The 22,277-nt window shown below is 34.9% G+C and overlaps 2 protein-coding genes across 3 annotated transcripts in view; one reads left to right on the top strand and one right to left on the bottom strand.

Moving 5' to 3' along the window:
• Positions 1–1,156: 1,156 nt before the first annotated feature.
• Positions 1,157–22,277, bottom strand: part of LOC111600312 (angiotensin-converting enzyme) — a 60,684-nt gene continuing 39,563 nt past the window's right edge. For both annotated transcript variants that reach the window (XM_023316366.2, XM_030225183.1), the window contains 2 exons: positions 1,906–2,046; positions 1,157–1,613 (listed from right to left, as the gene is read on the bottom strand). In XM_023316366.2, the coding sequence (XP_023172134.2) occupies positions 1,310–1,613; positions 1,906–2,046 (445 nt within the window). In that variant the 3' untranslated portion in view covers positions 1,157–1,309. The remainder of the gene's footprint in view (positions 1,614–1,905; positions 2,047–22,277) is intronic.
• LOC111600319 (E3 ubiquitin-protein ligase RNF12-B) lies at positions 15,199–17,518 on the top strand. The gene is made up of 3 exons (XM_023316378.2): positions 15,199–15,291; positions 15,540–15,578; positions 16,456–17,518. The coding sequence occupies exons 2-3, from the start codon at positions 15,567–15,569 to the stop codon at positions 17,233–17,235; spliced, it is 792 nt and encodes a 263-aa protein (XP_023172146.1). The 5' UTR covers positions 15,199–15,291; positions 15,540–15,566; the 3' UTR covers positions 17,236–17,518.

Here is a 22,277-nt window from a genome sequence, read left to right as displayed (position 1 = left end):
AACTATTATCAAATGAGCTTGCTATTGAATGTTTGTTTTGTTTTTTTACTCATTTTTTTTTTTAATTACTCATTTGTCTCTGATGCACAGTAAATATAAAATATAAAATATATAATATATAATATACTAAATTATAATATAATATAATGTAATACAATATAATATAATACGATATAATATAATAATTGTCCTGAGCGAATGACGCAGTGTTCAAACCTAACTTTAGAAATCTCTTTATTTTAATCTTGGTGAGATCTTCTAATGCAAAATAATTATTTGTTGGCCCAATTTGATGATGATGACAATTTAATTTATCAACACATATGTCGTCAATGTATCTGCATATATAAACTTCCCTATTTCCCTCTATCTTAAATTGAACTCTGTTTGTCTTCTTTAATTTAATTTAGTTTTATTTTGATTCAGATTTCAGATTCGAATTCCCCGCTTAATACAAATTAGTCAAAGTATAGTCTCTTGCTGAAGTAACTAAGTTCTGTCGTGCTCTTATAACAAGCCCCTCCTTTTAAACTAAAACATTTTAGTTTGGAAAATTGCTACTAAGTTTCATTGGTTTGTGTCATCATCTCCGTAGACTAATCCTTTATGGCACTTGCCACGACAACTCCCACACAGACTCCCAGCTTTGCTCATTGATTGTAATGGGTTTTGTAAACAAACTGCAGCACGCCTCCAGCCGCACCCACTTGAACGCCCCCCTTCGCTTATAGACAGCGAAAACAACGCTCACTTAACTCAAGTGTCTGATTTCTTAGACAAACTTTGAGAACAAAGCTGACACTGAGCTGTGAGCAGGCCCCTAGCCCCCATCTGTGGTCACGCCACGCCCCGAAAGCGACCCGGCGTTGATTATCTTGTTTACACTGAAGTTGCAGTTGCAGTTGTTATTATTATTGTTGTTGTTGTTGTTGCTGTTTCTTGTGGCTTGCAATTTATTAAATCAAATTTACAAAAACAAAAAACCAGTTGAGTTAAGAGAGAGAAAAAATGATTTTTATGTTTATTATTTGATTCAATTATGAAGCAATAACATCTGCGACAATGTGCGTGCGACACTGGCGTTCCAATGACCCGCATCACAGCTGCCACGCCCCCAGCACCACCCCCTGTAATACAGTTTTTTTTAGTTTGCATTTGTTCACATTTTATTTTCCAATTGTTTTTGGCTTCGTTTCAAGTTCAACTCGGCTTGACTTGACTTAAAGCGGAAATAAACATATATACTATATAAATATACTCATATACATGTGTATATATATACATTTATATATTTTATTGACATGCTCACTTAAATTAGAAAATAGCTCAGCCAGCTGCTCAGGCCAAGTAACAGCAGACTGAACAGTTGGCTGCTTGCTCCATTGTAATAGCCGCCAAAGATCTGAAGTCCGGCTGTCTCGATGCTGCGCTTGCAGTAATCTCCATCGTAGTTCCAGCCCACATACTCATTGGTGCGCAACGCCTCCTGGCGTAGCCATTCCTCAAGCGGTGCAAAGTATTCACGCAGAGCACTGCCATCCAGACGGCCCTCGCCTAGCGTCTCCTGCAGAACCTCTTGCCAGGGCTGAGAAGCGCCCTTGGCCATCAGTTCTCTGAGAGAGATAGGGAGAGAGTGAGAGGGAGAAAGAGAGAATCAGAAAAGAAAATTCGTTATTTGAATTAATTTCAAATTTTAAAATGTAATAAAAGATATAATAATAATTATATAATTGTATTTGAAGAACTTCCCTCGACGGCCATAAAAATATTTGACTTTTTAAAATATTATCTAGAGTCTTTTTTATAACTAAACTCCACTGAGCATAAGCACTTCTAATTTAATCTAAATATTTCCTATTAATCTTAATTAATTAAAAATTAACTTATTAATTATTTTTCACTTACTTTAATAGATTGCCTGCGGCTGGCTGCCGATAGATGTCGCATTTGTGGAGCGGCTTTCGCGGATCGTTGGGCACATATTGGCCGGCGGCGCGGCACATGCTGCGATATAGCTGGAACTGCAGCACCGTGGAGAAAAAGTATCTGCAAGATACAAAACAAGATATTATATATAAGTATATATGTATATGCATAGAGTAACATGACTTTTAGAATGGACAAAGTCACGCTTATTGATCGCATGCGAGTCGAACGTTATAAAAATTGTCAATTGTTCTGCATTGGGTGAGAGTTGAGCTGAGCTGAGCTGCGCTGAGTTCAGTTAAGTACAGAAGCAAACAAAGCCAACTTGTTGTGGTGTAGATAATGTGGCTCAAGGTCGCACCACAATTGCAACTAAGTCAGAACAAATTGCAAGTGGTTTTGCATTTCGAAATCGTACATGTATAAAGTTAACTTATTAGCCGACATAAGCGAGCTACAGCTCTCAACTAATCGATTGGATGTGCCCTGACTAGGCTAGATCCAAAAGACTATATGACTCTGGACTATATACATACATATGGTATAGCAATTGTATCGGTTTCTAAATTCTTTGTAATTGTACTCTCTGTAAACCTATATTATACATCAAATTATATAGAATGTAACTGGAATGTTAAGACAAATTGTTCAATATTTAAGAGAATGTAAATAATCTTTGTCTATAATAATATAGAGTTCTGAATTGTTGAGCATTCAAGTTGATACTTCTCAACAAAATGCACCAAGAGCTTTCAAGTTCCAAACAAATTTAGTCTTTGTGCTTGAATTTCTTACAGCTTCCAAAATATTTCTACTGTTATTATATTATTTCTACTGTTCAACCTCCAATTGTATAATTTTAAGACAAAAATGAATAAATTATATTTATATTAAACTCTGTTTTCACTCTACAAAACCTTTTTTGTAGGCATTTATTTAAAATGCAAAAAATAATCAACGGTCGCTCAATTTAAAAGAAAACGAACGGAAATATTCATTAAAATTCAGTCAAAATTAAAAATCATCGAAATAAAAATTTCATTGCATACCCCCAAGGGGCAGGCAGGCGCCACGATTAGGGATTAATATTGGCTAAAAAGTCGTCACACAGGCGAAATCAGCAGCAGGGACAAATGTAAACTAACATTGAAATGTTAACTAACCGTGTAACAGATGAAATCAGTAGCAGAGATATTGGGACAAATGTTAATAAACATTGTTATGCTAACTAACAGTGTGGCTCGGTGTTATCTTACAGTATTTTCCGCGATACACTAACATACTGAGTTGTTGTTAAATAACAGGTGTAGCTCATGTTAAGTCAACAGCGGAGCAGCTTCTGCAGCTGTTAATCCCTTAACCTATGTATATTTTAGCATAACTCGGCTAGTTATTAACCGATTCCGATTCTGATTGTAGTTCGGCTATTTATTACTAAGTGGGCGTGAACGACATTATGTAAATGGGTTCAAAAATACAACTATTAATATATGAATATATATTTATATATTTCGGGGTTTTTTTTTATTGTGGAGATACCTATTTGTGTTTATCACGTAGACCTTAAGAGATTTTTTATAGGTTAAAATTGTATTAAAGCTCAGGGTCATCTGTGAAGCTAATGCCATTTTTTTGGACTTAGCTCAACGTTTATTTTCGTATGCAATACAATAGAAGCAATAAAGTGTCGAGTGATAACTAAATTGGGTTTGTTTTATTTTTTCTATAATGCAATATTTGATCAACTGCGAAATCCAGTTGGATTGTTGACTGATTCCAGAACAAGTTCAATCAATATTTTTGCATATTTTTTTCTTTTTACGAGAATCAGCTGTGAATTTTGATGAGTTCGATGAGTTGTTGGACTCTATGCAAATGATGCTTAAGCCAGTTCTTAGCACAGCTGAAGAATGGTGCGCAGCGCGATTAGACAAATTTAGTGTATTGTTTGCGTGGGGGATTCACCGTTCTGAACCAGTCGCTGCTAATTATGTTGGCAAGAGAAATAACCAAAACAAAATTATTATTATCATTTGCAAATCTATGATTTATATTTCTTTAAGCTAAATTATTAATAGCACAACCTTCGCTTGACTTCACGCAACTTGTGCGCTTGCCTTGAACTATGAGCTCTATGAAGAGTGCGATAATTGTAGACTATAGAGCTAAGAGTTTTATAATGTGAGAATTGTACTTAAATATGTTGCTAATTGGAATTTTAAGCTCAACTATCAAAATGTACTTCAAATTTAAAACGCAAGCAATGAATATCGATTGGGTGTGAAGCAATACATAATCAAGAGATATATAATTCCACTTTAAATGTAGAATAAATCTTAATACTAAAGCTTGCAAGACATTCGTCATGAGCATTTGATGAAAGTCCAAAGCCAAAACTAATTCAAAACAGAATAAGAAATAAAAATTTAAAACAAAATATATATACTGTATTTTATACGTCATTTAATATTTACCCGCTGTAATCCCGTTAAAGATATTTTAATACTACTTCTAGGCCATTTCAAAACAAAATACATAAATATTTAGTATGTAGGACACGCGAAAAAAAATAATAGGACATGAAGTTCTCATAAATAATTTTTAGCTTAATTTTGTGACGTTTAGAATGTTCTTTTATTTGACGATCGCGTTCGTATTCTAAAAGAATTGGACTTTAGAATTAAATATGTATGACCTAAAATAAAATTTGATTTTACCGCTAGGCACCAAAGGTCTTTCGGACTTAACATAACTAATAAGCATAAATTGTGCCTGAAGATAATTTAAGGTTACCTTATGCTGGGCGCTGTATTTATAGCTTTCTATAGAGATTTCCAGAGATTATGTAAAATATGTGAAGTAAAGCTTGAATTCGATATTCCTTTTTGCTAAGTTTGATGCCCAATCTAAGCAATTTATCTATTTAATTTCAGCTGAAAATTATAATTTTGGTTCTCTAATTGCCGCATTGGCAGATATTTTAAGTATGGAAATAAGACATTTTCGAAAAGAAAATGAAGAAAAAACAAACAACAATAATTGCATATTCGAGGTAAAAAATAGTCGTTGGCGGCCAAAGTCTTTTGATACGAAATATCAAATTGTACAATTGCTGCGTACGTGCAAATTGCAATTGTTTTGCCATTTTGTAGCTCTTTGTAGATCGTAAACAGCGCTGAGCTGGCGAATTGAACTGCTGTGGAATGGTTATGGAACCATTCATTAGCGCCAAGCAGTTTAACGACATTGCTCATACGCCCCGCGGCGCCAAGCATAAAGATTACAGCTGCCTGCCTGGCTATAGCATGATTGAAGCCGTTTTTGTGAATGGCTTTTGTGGCAGCAACAGTAGCAGCAGCACCAGCAACAGCCTTTAGAGAATTACAGATTTTTCAAATATTTTTGTGAGCGGCGAGAAACACATGTTTCATGTGCCAAGCAAAGCAGCTGAAAAGAATTTTCGCAATATTTAATTTTAGCACTAAAAACAAAAAAAATTGGACTAATTGCCGACTGACTAACTGACTGACTGACTGACTGATTGACTGGACGAGCGTTAACCCCCAGTGCTGATTGAATGATTGAGTGGCAGTGGCAACAGTCGAGACACAGACATAAAGTCGAACAGCTGCTGCTGGTTCGGCTGCTTCGACTGCTAATCCCTGTTATTGGGTCATGTCTCAGACACCGCCGCAGTCTGCAGTCTTCTGTCTTCAGTCTTCTCTGGGAAAATGTGGCCACGATGTGGCAACTACGGCCAAGTGCCAAAAAAAAACAAAAACAACTGAACATAACACAACACACAAAGTTGTTGTTGCTGCTGCTGTTGCTGATGCACTTAATGGCACTTTGGCACGTTGTTTCTCTAACTTCTGCAAGTCGAGCCGTGATCGAACATTGTGAAAAGTGTGCATTAAAATGAATTTTTTATTTTGCTCGTTGTTGGGTTTTTCTCTTTTGCAACATTCTCTTGGGAAATGCTTGGGGAATGTGTGAAAACTAAATGTATGAAATTTGATTGAGATAAGTTAGTTAAGCTCCATCTATATAAGATAATAAATTAGGTGGGTATTGTGCTGCGTATAGATAGGTCTGCTGAGTTGCTCTCTTTCTCTCTCTATTAATAATTATATTTCTACCTCTATCTTTATACAAACTCTGTTAAAGAACTTTGTAAAGTCATTATCATTAGCTAGTTCGTGTTTTTCTTTATATCCAAAAGTATTTTCCACTCTAATTTAGATCAAAAACATTCCACCAGCTGTCACATTATCAGGCTGGCAAATGACAAATGTCAAGGTCAAGTTGTAAAATAATCAAATGACAAAACAAAAAATTGTTTTCGCTCTTTCAAGCGAAACAATGTGAAGAAAAGCTATGACAATAGAGTCAGCGTAAAGGCAGACATGAAAAACCCAAAGACCGCAAGAAAAACATGAAAAAGTTGTGTCAAACCACAAAATTATATGCCCAAAAGTTATTGGACATGTCAGCATTTTGGCCATTTCGTCGCTTTTTTTTCTTTTTCGGATTTTAGAGTCTTGTCAGACGCGTTCATCGAAACGTTTCGAATGCATTGGCCGCTTGGCTGGTCAGTGGTCAGTGGTTTAGTGGGTTAGTGGTTGGCTGGCCGCTTGCATTGGACATTGAACCACATTTGTTTGCTGTCCCCCTTGCGCTGTCTTTGTCCCTCTCCGCCTCTCTCTCTCTCTCTCTCTCTCTCTGTTAGTAAATGACCTTAACTCGTTTATATCAACGTGACATTCACAGCACAGACACAAAATAAACAGATTTGAATTGCAACTGATCTACGTTTATGCCCAGCGCGCCATACTCATAAAAATCTTTCAGCTCGAGTAGCTAAAAACCTGGCTTTAAAATGAATTGAGAGCATTTATGAGACTGCTGGGCATAAACAGCAGTTGCTACAGCCTTTGAAGAGCTATATAACATTTAAACGATTTGAAAAAGATTTAATGAACTGCAGCTCACTTTATGGCTCTAAAAATGGGGGAAAAGCTTATGGCTACCGAAGACTTGGTAAGATTATGAGCTAAGCAAAGCCATGTATCTAGAGAATTTTATATCTCATGAAATGTCAGTTACTGTATCTAAGAATGCAACGAATTGATAGCTATAGACAGATTGGGCCCAAAAATAAAACTATGAAAAATGTACAAAAATAACATAATAATAATAATAAAAATGGGAAATTGACATAAATAAAAATTAAAGTTAAATAAAAACTACGAAATTAAATGTTTCATGAATAATCTACAAAAGTTAAAATGAGATTTATTGAGAAAACAAATGCAGATGAAATAAATATGTTAAGAAAAAAAATTAAATGCTTTAAATGCTTAAAAATGACAAATATTTCAAAGTAAATATATAAAAAAAAATAAATTAAATAATATTTAAATTTATTACAAAAGCTGTAAAAATAAATAATAAATAAAATAATATTATACGCAATCTTCTATTTTAAACCTCCTTTGCAATTTTTTAAAGATATATTATATATTACAAAAAAAATATTAAAAATTCAAATATTACTCAAAACTAATACATAATCAAAAAAATACCAAAAATAAAATGAACTATTTAAGCAAAACTAAATTAGTTCACTGAATGTTAGTAACACTTAATAAAACTGTGTAAATAAGAGTTTTATTATACTGTTGTAATAGTATTAAACTGATTGTTATTTTAATTCAAATAAAGAATATTTAACATAAAAAATCAACAATATTTAATCTGTTATTAAAACGCTGATTTGATATTCAGATTTTAAGACATGCCGAACTGGTTTTCTTTCAAATCAAATTTATTTGTTAGAAAATCTATATCAATTCCTAGAGCTGAGCTCGCCTTTTATTTAATTATATTGCGCCATATGCAGCATTAGTCATAAGTGAGTAAATATCGTATGAAATAATTGAGTTGGTTGAGCATTACCAGCTGGTATTGCACTTTAAGAGAGAATTGGATCAAGTTCGAGCGTTGCTTAGACGATTGCTGATTTTTTTATTTTATTTTATTTTTTTTTAATGTATGTTGACTGCCTTCAGCGCATTGTGGAACATGAATTCAACTTGATTTTTATTCTATTTTATTTTATTTTTTTGTTGGCGTTTGGTGGAGAATGCGACTGAAATATTATTGATTTATGCGCACGGATCTTGGCACGGATTTCAGAGCAAACTGTCGACGTCTTATGCACTCAAATTAAATGCTAATTAGCTAGCCAAACGGATCTGGCACAACACACAACACAAGCAGTAACAATAGGTTGAGCTATAACTATAACTAATGATATAATTAAGTGTAGAATCAATTGTCTGGCAATGATTTTATGTCACAGCTGGGACATCGAATGCGAATAGAAATACGAAACGCGAAACTGAAAGTGCATTCAAGTTGGTTGTGCATTGTGCAACGCACCGCATCGAACAACCACAGCAGCAGCAGCAACGGCAGCAACAACAACGACAACTTTGGCTCTATTTATGGCCAAGACAAAAACCGGCCCCAACTTCTTGTCTGCGACTGCATCCGCAATGTTTCTAAACGGCCAAAACGGCGACCAAATCAAACAAAACAAGTAAGAGTGCTCTAGACGGGTATGCTTGACTAGCAACTACCCTGAACTGATGGCCATGAGATGCTACAGACAACATTTATTTGATGTGATACTTTGCAGTCGTTCAGCTTTGTTTAGCTTATCAATTCTTTAGCTATTTTGATATATATCAAGGAAATGACAGGGGACCTTGATAAAGTAGGCAAAACTTGTTCTGCTTATAATTAATATGGGAATATAAATTTCCTATTTCGAGTTTAAATATTAATAAGTTAATGGACTTTTCTAGATTTACTGGCCTGTTAATGTCGATTTAAGTAACAAAGATATTTTCTAAATACTAAATCAATATACCCTTTATAATCAGTTTTCAACAGGTTGAGCGCATAAAAAGCAAAATACTATAAAACGCTGTCTAAAGGAAGCTGTGCTCCATTTTTGTTTCTGTCCCAATGCAGTGGTTGCATTGGTCGTTGCTTTTAGCTGGTTTTTATTGTTGGCTTGGCCTGCACGCCTATGGCGCTTAAATGATTTGCGGCTGGCCACGAAATGCGCGCGCAAATGGCCAGCAGGGCGTATGCTTAATGCGTGCTCATACACATACATATGCATATGTATATATATACATATATATTTTTATATAGGCTGGCCCGATCGATCGTGGCGCGCTGCAACATTTTGGCATTTTGACATATCAAGTGAAAAACTTAAGCGATTTCCGACAAGCAACCAGTTTTTTTTTATTTTATATTTTGTTTTTTCTTTTTTCTTCTGCTCGAGTTGGCTATTGACTGGGCAAAATAAAATGCTATTAAAATTTACGAATGCGCATAGATTTAAAATAAAATTAAAATAAATTGAAAACTTGTGTCGTGTATAATTAACACATATGGGAAAGTCAAAATAAAAGGGTTATTTCGCCACACGAAGCATATTTCCGGATTCTCGCGCATTCGAGTGAAGGGAAAATCGTGCCAAATTTGACATCGAATAATTAAAAACGAATTGTTTTAGCCCTTTTGACAACAATCATATGTCCGTGGAGTAAAACATTTCAGGCAAACTGAATAAAAAATCAAAACATATATTTATATATTAAATAAAGTAAAAAAAAAAATGAATAACAAATTGTTTGGAATTATTTTAGAACCAAAACTTTTTATCCGACACTTACACGCTATAATACATTTATAATAATAAACACATACAAATACCTAAGACCTGGACGCAGGAGCTTGATAACAGAGCTCAGCTAGAGCACATAGACTTGGTCCACCTTGAAGTCTTGGGCTGGCAGCCCAAGAATTATGAGGTTTTCTAGTCAGAGTAGCGACTAGACTGACTACAACTGACTACAAAATTATTAAATAAATGAAATAAATGAATATATAGTTAATTACTAAATAAATTAACAATAAACAATATTCCTAATAATAAATAGTATTCCCTAAATTATTATTAAGTCATTAAGGCAATAAGACTATAGCCTCAATGAAACATAATAATTTCCTTTTCAATTTCCAATTCCTGCCTTTCTACCTTCCCTTGCTGCAGTCTCTTTATTTAACCCAAACTCTTCTGCCTTCCCCCGCTGCGCGTCAGTTTTAAAGTCTTCAGCTAGAGACTTTGAAGTATTTCAACTTCAAGCTCTTAACTTAAAAATGTTAACAATTCTATTCTTGATTACTGCTAAGCATGTGTTATGGCATTTCGTGTCTACTTTTCATTATTTTTGTGGATCTAAATTTATGCATTTGCAATTCTCTTAGCCACACAATCTACAGCAATCTTAAAGTTTTTTGCCACACACACGGACGTTTGTCAAATGGTCTCAAGACTATTTGGTAAGCGTGTTGTCTGTTAGCTGCAATCCGCACAGACGATCTGAATATATGCACCATATAAGAGCGACGGTAGCACAATTGTGTGAATTATCGCATGGCAGTTGCAGACAATAATAAAAAATAAATGAAAGAAAAAATATCAGAAAACTAAAGACAAAGAGCTGATCGTGTGGCAGCTGTCCCCACTTGTGGTCTTGTGGCGGTTGTAATAACCCATAATTATATTAGCTAATTTTTGGGAGGCCTTTTCGCATATTGGATTACAAACAAGACCGTACGGCGACTGATCAAGTGGCTGGGCCAGCCAAAGCCAAAGACAAACAAACAAATAAACACAAACACACACAGCGACAATTGGCCATAAATCAGCAGGTAACAAATGCTTCCAAGTAGCTGGAGCAGCAGGGGGAGTGGAAGAGGAGATACTATGCTATATTGCATTGCAGTTATTGTTGTCGTTATAATCAATGAATTACGTCGCATCGGCTGCATCGGTTGACCACAATTTATGGCGATGCCAAACATGAGAATCCGAAATGCGAAGCACAAAAACTGCAACTGCAACTGCGACAAGCAGCCACACGAGTGGGGCATAAGGTGGCTGAGCGGGCGGGGGCTGCCAGCCCGAAGGGGAGTGGCTGTAACGAGCAGTCGCCTGGCTTTTATGTTGCAATATGTAGCGCATGCAACAAAGCGCCCAAGTCGCATGCCAACTAACACAGAGTCAAAAACCACTAAGCAGCACCTCCACCCGCTCGCGCAACTATCTGCTGCTGCTGCTGGCATCTCTCAATTGTAACTCGCATCTGTTGGCTGCGTTGTCTGACAGAATCGTAACGTTTGTCGATTGCTGTTGTTGTTGTTGTGGGCAGCTGCACTGGTTGCTGCTTGCTGGTGGCTGGTTGCTCGGCTTGACTTGGTTTTTGGCTTGGTTCCATCTGGTCGAACATAGAAAACGACACATTTTGCAAAAGTAAAAGTTGACCACTATGGTCTAGCTTGAACTGAATGCCATCATAAGCGCTTAAAACAGGAACCATCATAATCGATTATTCCATTTGGCTTAAACATGAGAGCTTAGCACTAAGTGAGCTTGAAGTTGATAGAAAAATCAAAATACTTAAAGAAGTAATTCAATAGTAGCTGAAAAACATAGTTTTCCTATTTATGACCTAATTTAAAAGAACTTCAATTTTATGATGCCCTTTTAGCTAGTATTTAGCATAAGAAAAACCAACTACAAAATGCAAGTGAAGTAAAAATGAACTAAAACCAGCAACAAACTTAGAACTAAATAAATGAGAGTTTAATAAACTAATCCGTTAAAAAGAATACAATCTAAATCTAGAGGAATAAGTCGATTAACTATAAAGCTAGATTAACTATAACATAATTATAGAACTATCTCGAAACATCGCGCGATCTGCATATATCAGAATTTGGCGATCAATTACTCAGCTTTTGATAAATGATCCAAAACCAGATAGAAGTCAAGCACTGGTTGAATTTGAAGCAGATTAAATATAAAATAGCTAGATATATCAAAACTAAAGTTAGATGAAGCGGAACTTGATAAAGTAAATCAATATAAGCAACAGAAAAGAAACTAGATCTAAGGGGCTGAAGACTTGATATAAAACAAAATAAATGAAAACCACACGAGCTGTATGCAATATTGCTGTGTTGCAAAGTTACAATATGTATTTTTGGATTATATTAATATATATGACTCTTTGATCGAATCCAGAACTTTTTTGAGCTGGAGCTAATACTGAATATAAAGAACTAATGTTAAATGAATAGAACTAGATGTAGAAACATTAAAAGCAAATTAAATATATAGAACTACAGATAGTTAAGGAATTAGAACTTAATAAAATATAACTTTATAAATTATGTAAAAAACAAGTCTAAATATAAATAGCTGTAAACAAGGGACGAGCTAGAACAAGATTAACTTGCACAAATTTAAATAAAACTAAACGAACTAAACGTAAAAGGACTAGCAATTCCAACGTATCATAAGTAAACAACATTTAGTTTCAGTTTTAGTTAACTGAACTAGGAACAAAAGGTTTTACTAATAAATTCATAAAAGCTAACGATACAAAAACAAAAACTATTTACAATTTCAAATATTTTGAAGATAATTTATGACTTAGAACTTTTGTTCTTGAACTACGTATAGGATTTCAAAGCTGTAATATTACTTTCAAGGAAAATGTTGTAAACTTGAGTCAAGAATCCGGAAGACGATCCGCCCCAAAAAAAAACTATCAAAGAACACGAACTAAGAACCACTTCCAGTTAGAACATGTTATTTTGAATAAGTTTAACAAAATCCAACTTCCGTAGTTCTGTTCTGCTGAAGCACACTATCTCCTATTTGAGGAGAGCACGCATATCAAACAATGGCCATTAAATTTGTTACAAATATATATATATACAAATACATATATATGATTTAAAGAATTGATTTCGATAAGCAATTAAAATTTTTGTTTTTAGGCAGACCTTTTTAGCTAACTTGCTTTAAACTTGTATCGATTAATTACAAATCAGTTCAGATACAACTTGATTTCATTCATTTCATATTCAAAACGTAAATATTATCGTATCTTCCACTTAAAATTATAGCATAAGGTTTTTTTTTTGGAAAGTTGTTTAACATACGCCACTAAGCAAAAATCAGAATCAGAATCATAAATGGATTCTAATTGTTTTTCCAGTTTTAGAACTGAATTTTTTTTAGTATAATATATATCAGTTGGACAATAGAAAATAAATACATATAAAGAGATATAACTGGTTTTCGTCTTTGCTGGGGAAATAATTGCCAAATCGCAGCTATGCATCTCTGATATATAATCCCATTTTGTGCGACCCATAAAGGCCTTTCACTTTTTGCGGCACGCATTGCCGCACCATCCCCAGCTACTGCACCGCCCACCCAACCAAGCAATCCTCGCCTCTCCCTCTGAGCGAACTCAGCTGCCAATCAACTTCAACAGCTACTTAGAGCTCTGTTTCCAGATTTGCCTGTCAGCCAGCTGCATTTCAACATTGTAATTCAAATTAGAAACACGATCTCTCCTACTATCTCAGCTGCCACAATGATTATGTGTTACTATTGCAGTTGCAGTTGCAGTTGCAACTGCCGCAATTGCCACATGCCTCCACAACAGCCCAAGACTTCCCCAAAAGTGCGTATGCCCTAGCAAACATCATAGCAGAAACGCCGCCTGCTCTGCCTTATCACATATCCGACAAACATTTCAAGCTGCAGCTTCCGCTTCCAGTTTGATTGTGTGAGCAAAAGCCCTAGCCCTAGGCGAATAGAGCTATACTCAGAGAAATTAAACAATTATAATTTTAAAATATAAAATATACAATATATAATATATAATATATAATATACAATATACAATATACAATATACAATATACAATATACAATATACAATATACAATATACAATATACAATATACAATATACAATATACAATATACAATATACAATATATAATATATAATATATAATATATAATATAAAATATAAAATATAAAACAACACCTGAACATTCAAATGTGTGCCCTTGAAATTTGTCTTTTATTGTACCTAAATTTTTTTAAATGTTAATGGTTTTTATAGAAATGAGAATTAGTTTTGTTTCATTAGGATATAAATTAGCAACAAAGATTTCTAAAGATGCTTAGAGCTTACCTTGGAGCTTTATTATCAAATATAAAATAAGCATTTTTTGTTAAAAAGAATATAAAAAGAAAGAAAAGAAACTTAAAAGCTTGATTATTAAATAAGACAACCAAATATTTGAATATTATATAAGTTTCACCGTAGGCTCTACAGATCTATACAGAAAGGTTTGGCTCCAGAAGCTAAATTATATATAAAAAATGTATTATTTATGTGTATATATATATATATATATATATATATATATATATATATATATAAAGTGCTGATTGAGATATAATGAAGTGAAAATGAAGTGTCAATGCTTGCGTAATGCTCAGATATAAAAATAAACTGACATATGTGGGAAATTGTAGCATATAAATGAATTTATTGACTATGTTGTAGTTATAAGAACATCCAATATGTTAATCTACGAAATTCAATCAATATATTATATTATAAATATTTATAACAAGCTATAAATCGACTGAATGAAAAGGCAATGTGATTTTGTATGACAATTTACTTGTCTCATCTTTTTTTTGGGGTTTTTACCAGCTCGAGTGCAGTGGTAGAGCAGGTTTTGCAGTCACAGACAAAATACGAAAAGATCCGTAAGAAGATAATAAACGGTTAAGAACAAACCATTGACATTTCTTACGGAGTTCTTTTTTCTCTAGTATATATTTAGCGAATAAAAAAGAACTCAACTAATAAATAAGGAATTTCTTTGGAATTCCCCAGAATACATTAAAAAAAAATAAAACGCTCAACGTGGAGTAATTAATGCTTGACGCAGACCTTTTTGCATGTTTTTTAATGACTCCCCAAAAAAGTTGATCTGCTTTCAAAAGCCTTTAGATTCGCACCAAGACAAGCGCAACAGCTGCTTAGTGGTATTGGTAAGGTGTTTTTGTAGTAGTGGGTGCTTCCGCTGCAAAACTTTCCGAGCCGCAACGCAGACCAGCGCAAAAACCTTACCAATACCAAAGCGAAGCAGCTGAGGTGAGCTTTTTGAGTTAGCAGAGAGACATAGAGAGAGGCGCGCACGCTCTCTGACTTACGAAAAGCTTTTTTACTTATGACGGACTTGGAGCTTGGCGGGTTTTCAGTTTCGTTTTGACACAAAAACTCTTTGGGGGTATAAAAGTGCGCCACTGACCACAGACAGCATCCAGTCAAAGGTTTGGAATCGTGTGTGATTCTACAGATCCTTACAACACTGTTTTTCAAGCGTTGCTCGTAAGTGTTAGCAAGCGCACAAAGTTATTTTTACCGCCTGCTATTTGTGTTTAATATATTTTTCCAAAATATGCAAACAAAACTTAAAGTTTTTTCAAAATTTGTGTTAAAGTAAATTCTATATATTCTATATATAAATTCTAAAATCCAAACAGAAAATGTTGAAATATTTGCAAAGTGTCTATAGTTTAATTTAACTTTATAGATAAATTAATTAATATGCATTGTTTTCTATTATTTATTTATAGCCTTGGCGAGTCCCAACACACTTCACAATGAAAGTATTCGTAAGTAGACAATAAAATATTTTATTCTAATAATTATGTGCAAATAATGTGGTTCAGAATTATAGACAGAAAAAAAAAACGAACTAATTCATTAAAATGTGAGAATTGTGGCATTGTTCAGTTAACCCTTGAAGCCAACTCACACATAGATTAGAGCGCAAACATTTCTAAATACGAGTTTATTTATGAGCTGCTTGTCTTTGGCTATGGGTGCTTGACCGCAGCTCGATTTCCATTGACTTCCTGTTTACAAATTGCATAATCTCCCATATGTTGGCCAAAATACAAACGCTAAACGACAAACTTCAACTTGAATCAAATGCAGCCAATCATACAAATGATAAATGTTCATAATTCGCAATTGTTTTCCATTTTGCCATTGCCCACTGCAATCAAATTGAACTAACAAATAATCAATTATGACCACACAGCCACAAGTTAGCGGCAAATGCACTGCCCGACATCGTTTGCGACTGCACGCATGCGTGACGTACTGTACTGTACATATTTTATTGCCCCTCGCATGTTGTCATGCTCGCATTACGCATGCAACGCACATACGCGTTTCACTTGACCATTTGAAAGCGTAGTGCTGTCGCCTCACAAATTGTGGCCAAATAGTGGGCGTCATATATATCGCATAACTTTCTAATCTGATTACCTAATACAATTTGCCCGATCATTGCATAAGCTTGTAATCGACAGCTAGAACTAGTTGCGAATTACAAATGAATTGAATCAGTTCAATTCAGAAATTCAATTGTTACCTAACATATATTAGAACAAGACGCACTTGCGTTCATATTTAATGGGCACCAAAACAAATTGCGAATTACAAATGATTTTAATTTTCATTTTTTTTGTCACTCTATTTTAGTTCTGCCTAGCCGCTCTTCTGGTGGCTTCCGCCTGTGCCACCAGTGAGGTGCCAGTGGAAAAGCAGCTGGGAAAACGTGGCCTGCTCGAGCTGGGCGTAGGCTATGGTCATGCCGGTCTGGACGTTGGCCATATCGGTCAAGGTTCCCTTGTCGGTCAAGTCGCTAGCTATGGAAACTCTGGCCCTGGCCGTTATGCCTCCATCGGACCAGCCATTGTTCAACCTCATGTCGTGCCCGCTCCCTATGTGATCAGCAGACAGGCTGAGGTACAGAAGACCATCGTTGTGACCAAGGGTGTGCCCGTGCCCGTGCATGTTGATCGTCCCTACCCCGTTGTGCATGAGAAGCGTGTGCCCGTTGAGGTTAAGGTACCCGTGCCACAGCCCTACGAGGTGATTAGGAAGGTTGCCGTCCCAGTCAAGGAGTACGTGAAGGTGCCCGTCCCAGTGCCACAGCCCTACGAAGTTGTCCGTCACGAGAAGGTGCCCATCCATGTGCCCGTCGATCGTCCAGTGCCCGTTGAGGTGCCCAAGCCCTACCCCGTGCCCGTCGAGAAGCCATACCCCGTCTACGTCCAGAAGATCCAGAAGGTGCCCGTCCATGTGCCCGTCGATCGTCCCTACCCAGTCTACGTCAAGGTTCCCCATGTTTCCCACTCCGTGGTGAAGCACGCACCCACCTATGCCGTCAGCAAATTCCCCATCACCGGTTATGGCCCAGGCAGCGGTATCGGTGTGGATGCCAGCGTCTATGCCGATCATTCCGGCTACCACAAGTAGAGCGGTTGCGGAATCTATTCGGGGCTAGGCCAAGGACTTACCACAAAAACATGAGCCGAATTAAATTTAGCAATATTTTTTTAATTCTGTCCAACAAAAATTAAGAAAAAAAAACATGAAAAACAAAATAACACTCACACACGGTCTCTGCGCTCCCCTAAATAATTTCCAAGAGGTTCTAGTAGAACTTCCACCCTGCCACTCTATTAGATCTTAAGTAAAAAAAACACACTCCACGACCCCAAGGAAGAACAACAAAAGCCTTTTGTAAATTATTTCCCAAAAACAATCAAATGGAGCATTGTTATGTTTGAACTAACAGTTTAGGATAAATTCCAGCTAATTGTTTATAAAAGAATTTACCAATTTTATAAACATTTTAGCTGCTGTTGTTTATCAGTAAAAGGTTTCGACGTACAATGAAATGAAATATGTATGTAAAAAAATGATGTAAAAATGTTTTAAGAAATAAAATTGTATAAAATAATTTGAATTGTTCGTTTCTAATTCAATAACTAGACAGTTTTTTAAAACTAAAAAATTTTTTTCCAATATATTAAAATATTAATTTTAGGTAAGATCATTTCGACTTTAGACATAACTTTATCAGATCTTAATCGTTGTTCGTAATTTCTAGGGTTATTCCCTCAATTCAATTGAAAACAATATCAAATGATTACCCGAGCTTAATCAATTTCAAAAATATTTTTCTGTAATATAGTCAATACTCACGTAAAGAAATACAAAAATTTAGATTTTCAAAATACATAATTTTATTAAAAGTAAATCGAATTTTTTGATCGATTCATAACATACTTAAAGTTGGTCTATAAAGTTTATTTTTCATCTTACAGATATTTCAATCGAAAAAAAAAAGATATTTTTGAATTATTTAAATTTATAATATTAAATAAATTATACATAAAATAATTTTTTCATATATTTTTAACAATTGGGTAGCTCAAAATTGATATAAAAGTGTACTTTAAAATTATTTTTGACAGGCGAATATTTCATACTCAATTTATTTTCAAAACACAAGGACTTTATATATATTAAGCATTTCATATTGTTGATGTCTTAACTAAAATCAGACTCTGGCAAGTCTGTCAAAATGTAATACAACTCTTAATCTTAGTTCACACCATTTTTTTACATTTAAGTCTCTACATTTATTATTCATTTCCTTTTCATTTCATTTTATGTAATTTTTTCCTTTTAAGCTTTATACTTTATATACATTACATAGAGTACGATATTTTTGGCGCAACTATCTCGAAGGCCTCACTCATTTTTAGGAATGTATGATTTTACTTAAGCTTAATATCTGTATATTTAATCTTTTTTATAAGTATCTGTCAAATTTAATGTTCATAATAAATTGATCATCTATTAGTCTTGCATTCTGAAACTATGTTTATGATTTTACTGACATTTTAAATATATTGAAAATAAATGTTAATGGCCCTGATTAAGAGATCATAAAAAGTATTTTAAGTCAATGTTAAGCATCCTCGCAACAAATTGAAGCTGACTTTCTGTGCACTGACCCAGTTTTGGGGATAAGGAACTGTATGTCATTGGCTTTGGATGGATTGTACTGAGAGGCGATCCATAAGTGATAAGGCCAACGCATGTCAAATCTCATTTTTAGATAGTCGGAGCGCAATGCGCGACTCGGCTGACAAGAGACAAGGCTAAAATGCCCGGCTTTCCGGCTGCCCTCGCCATGTCCAGTTCAACTAAAAATGTCAGAAGGCAAGAGCAGAAGCGACGGCTCTAAACGCTCATAAATTTAAATAAAAATACGAAACCAGAGCAGTCGCTTTATATGTCATTTATGGCCGGGTTTTTCCTCGTGAAATACCAAAAATACAACTTTCAAAAGCCACTGCAGCCAAGTTCTAAGCCAGCGAAAGGCAAATCAGACAGACAGCCAACAACTTTTAATTGACCATTAAAAAATAAAACAAAAGATGGTATAAAATATATATAAAAGACGGCTTTGTTTATTGCAATTTGATGAATTGAATTGCTTTATAAAATGTGGAGTTATTTCTTTTTTGATTCCTTTTTTTTGCATTTTCCTTACTTGGGTATTTCAAGAAACACAACCAATTAGAGCAGAAGCTGGCAGATGCTGGGGAGTGCGAATCGCAAGATGTACACAAAATAAGAAAACCGGCTCCTAGTTTTAATGGGCGTTATAAAAAAAAAGAAATATATGTATGGATAGAAATATATTTAGCAAGCGTTCAATATATCAAACAATCTATGCGTTGATTCGGTTTTAGCGCTCATCTAATGTGTAGGGTCAAAGCCCCCGCGGCCGCCTGTTTGCATATGCTCAAGGACTTTGATGACGGAACTAAAGCAAAACAACTTTCTAATAAAAAAGTCGAACGCGCCTCGATTAAATTTCTGATTTAATTTTCTTTCGCGTTTCAAGACAAAAAAAAACTTCAACAACACAAAAGCTTAAAGATAGATCGATCAAAGAGCGAGTTACAAGAACCAGTTAGCAGGCGCCAAAGAATTCGTATCAGCTGAAGGTCATCGACTTAACCACTCTTATATAGGAGGAGGCGTGGCATTTAACTTTGACGTCAGTTTGCTTTGCTATTGCACTTCGAAGCACCTACACGTTTCACTATTTCAACCATCATTTGTTACAAAAGCTCTTAAGCGGCCTGCGCCTGCCTCTCGTCGTAGGTGTCTTGCACATGGAATTGTGTTTCACTTTAGCTTTCGGGTTGCGCAATTGCCATGCAATTACCAAGCGGATCTTTTAATGCAACTTAATTGCCATAAACTTATTTTTGTAGGGTTTAATTATAACAAATTAAATAGCACAAGAATGCAGCAGCAGCAGCAGTCTGTCATTAAATACTATTAACAACTGCACATAAACTACTTTAACGGACAGAGATAGAAACATATGGGAGGAAGCTGTTTCAGATATTGGAGCAGAGGAATGGCAATTGGTCAAACAGGGAAGGTCGTTGATAGGCTTAAGGCCCAGCTTAACAAGATATAAATATATTATATAATAAAATTTAATAGTTTTCTAGGCCAAAGTTAGTTCGAGTTAAGACAATTCGAGTATCTATTCATATTATTTAGAGTATTTTATTCATATGTTATCATATGGATAAATTACACTAAGATTTAATAATCAAAAATGTATCCATATAAAGCAAACTCTACAAAGTATAATCTGAGCGTTGTCTACTAAATTTCCTCAAATCTTTGTTGGCCTGTGTAATTATTAATATTTAATTTAAGACTCTGACAGTACTATATTAACACAGACGATATTGTAATACTATAGGTTCTTATTATTGGAGTATAGACAGTATAATATTAATATATTTCTCTTTTGTTATGCAGAAACAATGACAATTATGAGGATATATAAATATTTATTATTTTCTAAATATTTAATATTATATATAATATAAATAAAAATATTATAATTTAATTTATTTATTATTTAACTTAAATAAGTATTTGATATAAATCTATATTATTTATAATTCGAGTTTGAATCTTTAATTTAATTAAATTATATTATTGCTAACTAATAAGGCTTTCATTTCCATCTTAATTTTTATTTTCTCCTATTGTTATTACTATACTCAATAGAGTATCATATTGGTATATGCACTAAAATATGTTAACTTATACAAAATGTTTATACGCACTCAATCAGATGCCTTCATCGTCTCATATAAAGATGCGCTGTAAACTGACCTATTTTCCCCTCGTTATAATGTGCATTAATATAAAAGACTTTCAACTACCGATCAATTAATCAGCGAAATATCATTAAAGTACATAAATTGCTTGTAAATACAAAATAAATCAATATTTTAAGTAGACGACAGACAGACGGGCGGGCAACGACATAGGAACTGCGCCTGATTTACATCTCTGCCTCACCGTGGCATGGATGGCTGCTGGCATTTACGCAATGATATTTTGCTCGCAGAGGCCACCCAAAAATGTGCGATGCGAAAGACAACGGAGACCAGCGCAGACCAACAACGAATTGCGGCCATCAGTGGCCACGAAAAAGTTTTGTTCGTGGCAATTAAAATCATATTTTGTTATTGTTTTTGCCATAAATGTGAAGGGGCGTGGGAGTAGGACGTACGCATATTTGTTGCAAACTAATTAATTGCCACAAAATGACGACGACAAGGCGAATGAAAAACTCGAAATGTAATTTTTCGCAATATCAGTTGAATTTTGTTGCTGTTGATGTTTTTTTGTTTTTGTCTCTTGATTTCAATTTGGTTTTGTTTTTGTTTGTTGTCTGAGAAAAAGCTCGGAAAGACGTTGCACATTTTGCAAGCGCGCCTTTTGCTCTAATGAGCGCTGATCTAGACAGCGACTTTTGGAGGTCATCGACGTCGTCGTCGCCAAGTTGTCCATCCAATTGTAGCAAACTGTGTTGTTGCTTTTGATTTGATTTGATTTGGTTTCTTTTTTTTGTTTTTTGAAATTGCGAAATGAGTTTTGGCTACGTTTTTGGCCAAAAAATGCAACGACAAATGCAGCGTCAGTTGGCAGCCAAATAGATTCAAGCTACGAGTTGCACCAGTTTCGACCAAAACGAAAAAAAAAAAAACAGAAACAAAATCAAAAACTCGTAATCGAAATCAGCCTCCGCAAAAGCGTTTTGCTGCAATTCCGAGTCAAGTGAAGCAGCAAGCCAGCCGCTTGCTGAGGCAATCTGGAAATCCCTGCTTAGCGCCCCTTTGCACGTAGTCCCCCTGCGATTGGACATGTGTGTTGTCTCGTCTTTGGGATTCTTTGGTTGCCCTGCATTTTGGCTTTATGCTTCGCTTGGCAAGCCAGCAGCAAGCGCTCTTAACTGCCTTTTTTATGTGGATTTTATGCACGCACATATTCACACAGACGAATCTGATTTTTTTATGGAGCAATTGAAGTCGTTGACATGTCAAAATGCCACAAGAGCTGAACTTTGTGTAGCTCAAAGATTTAATATTATTACTGTTATTATTATTACTATGGCG

The sequence above is a fragment of the Drosophila hydei genome, unplaced genomic scaffold (genome assembly GCF_003285905.1).
Source record: "Drosophila hydei strain 15085-1641.00,03,60 unplaced genomic scaffold, DhydRS2 tig00008124-arrow-arrow-pilon, whole genome shotgun sequence".
Lineage (NCBI taxonomy): Eukaryota > Metazoa > Arthropoda > Insecta > Diptera > Drosophilidae > Drosophila > Drosophila hydei.
Note: the sequence above shows the minus strand (reverse complement) of the source record. Positions and strands in the feature narration are given on the sequence as shown.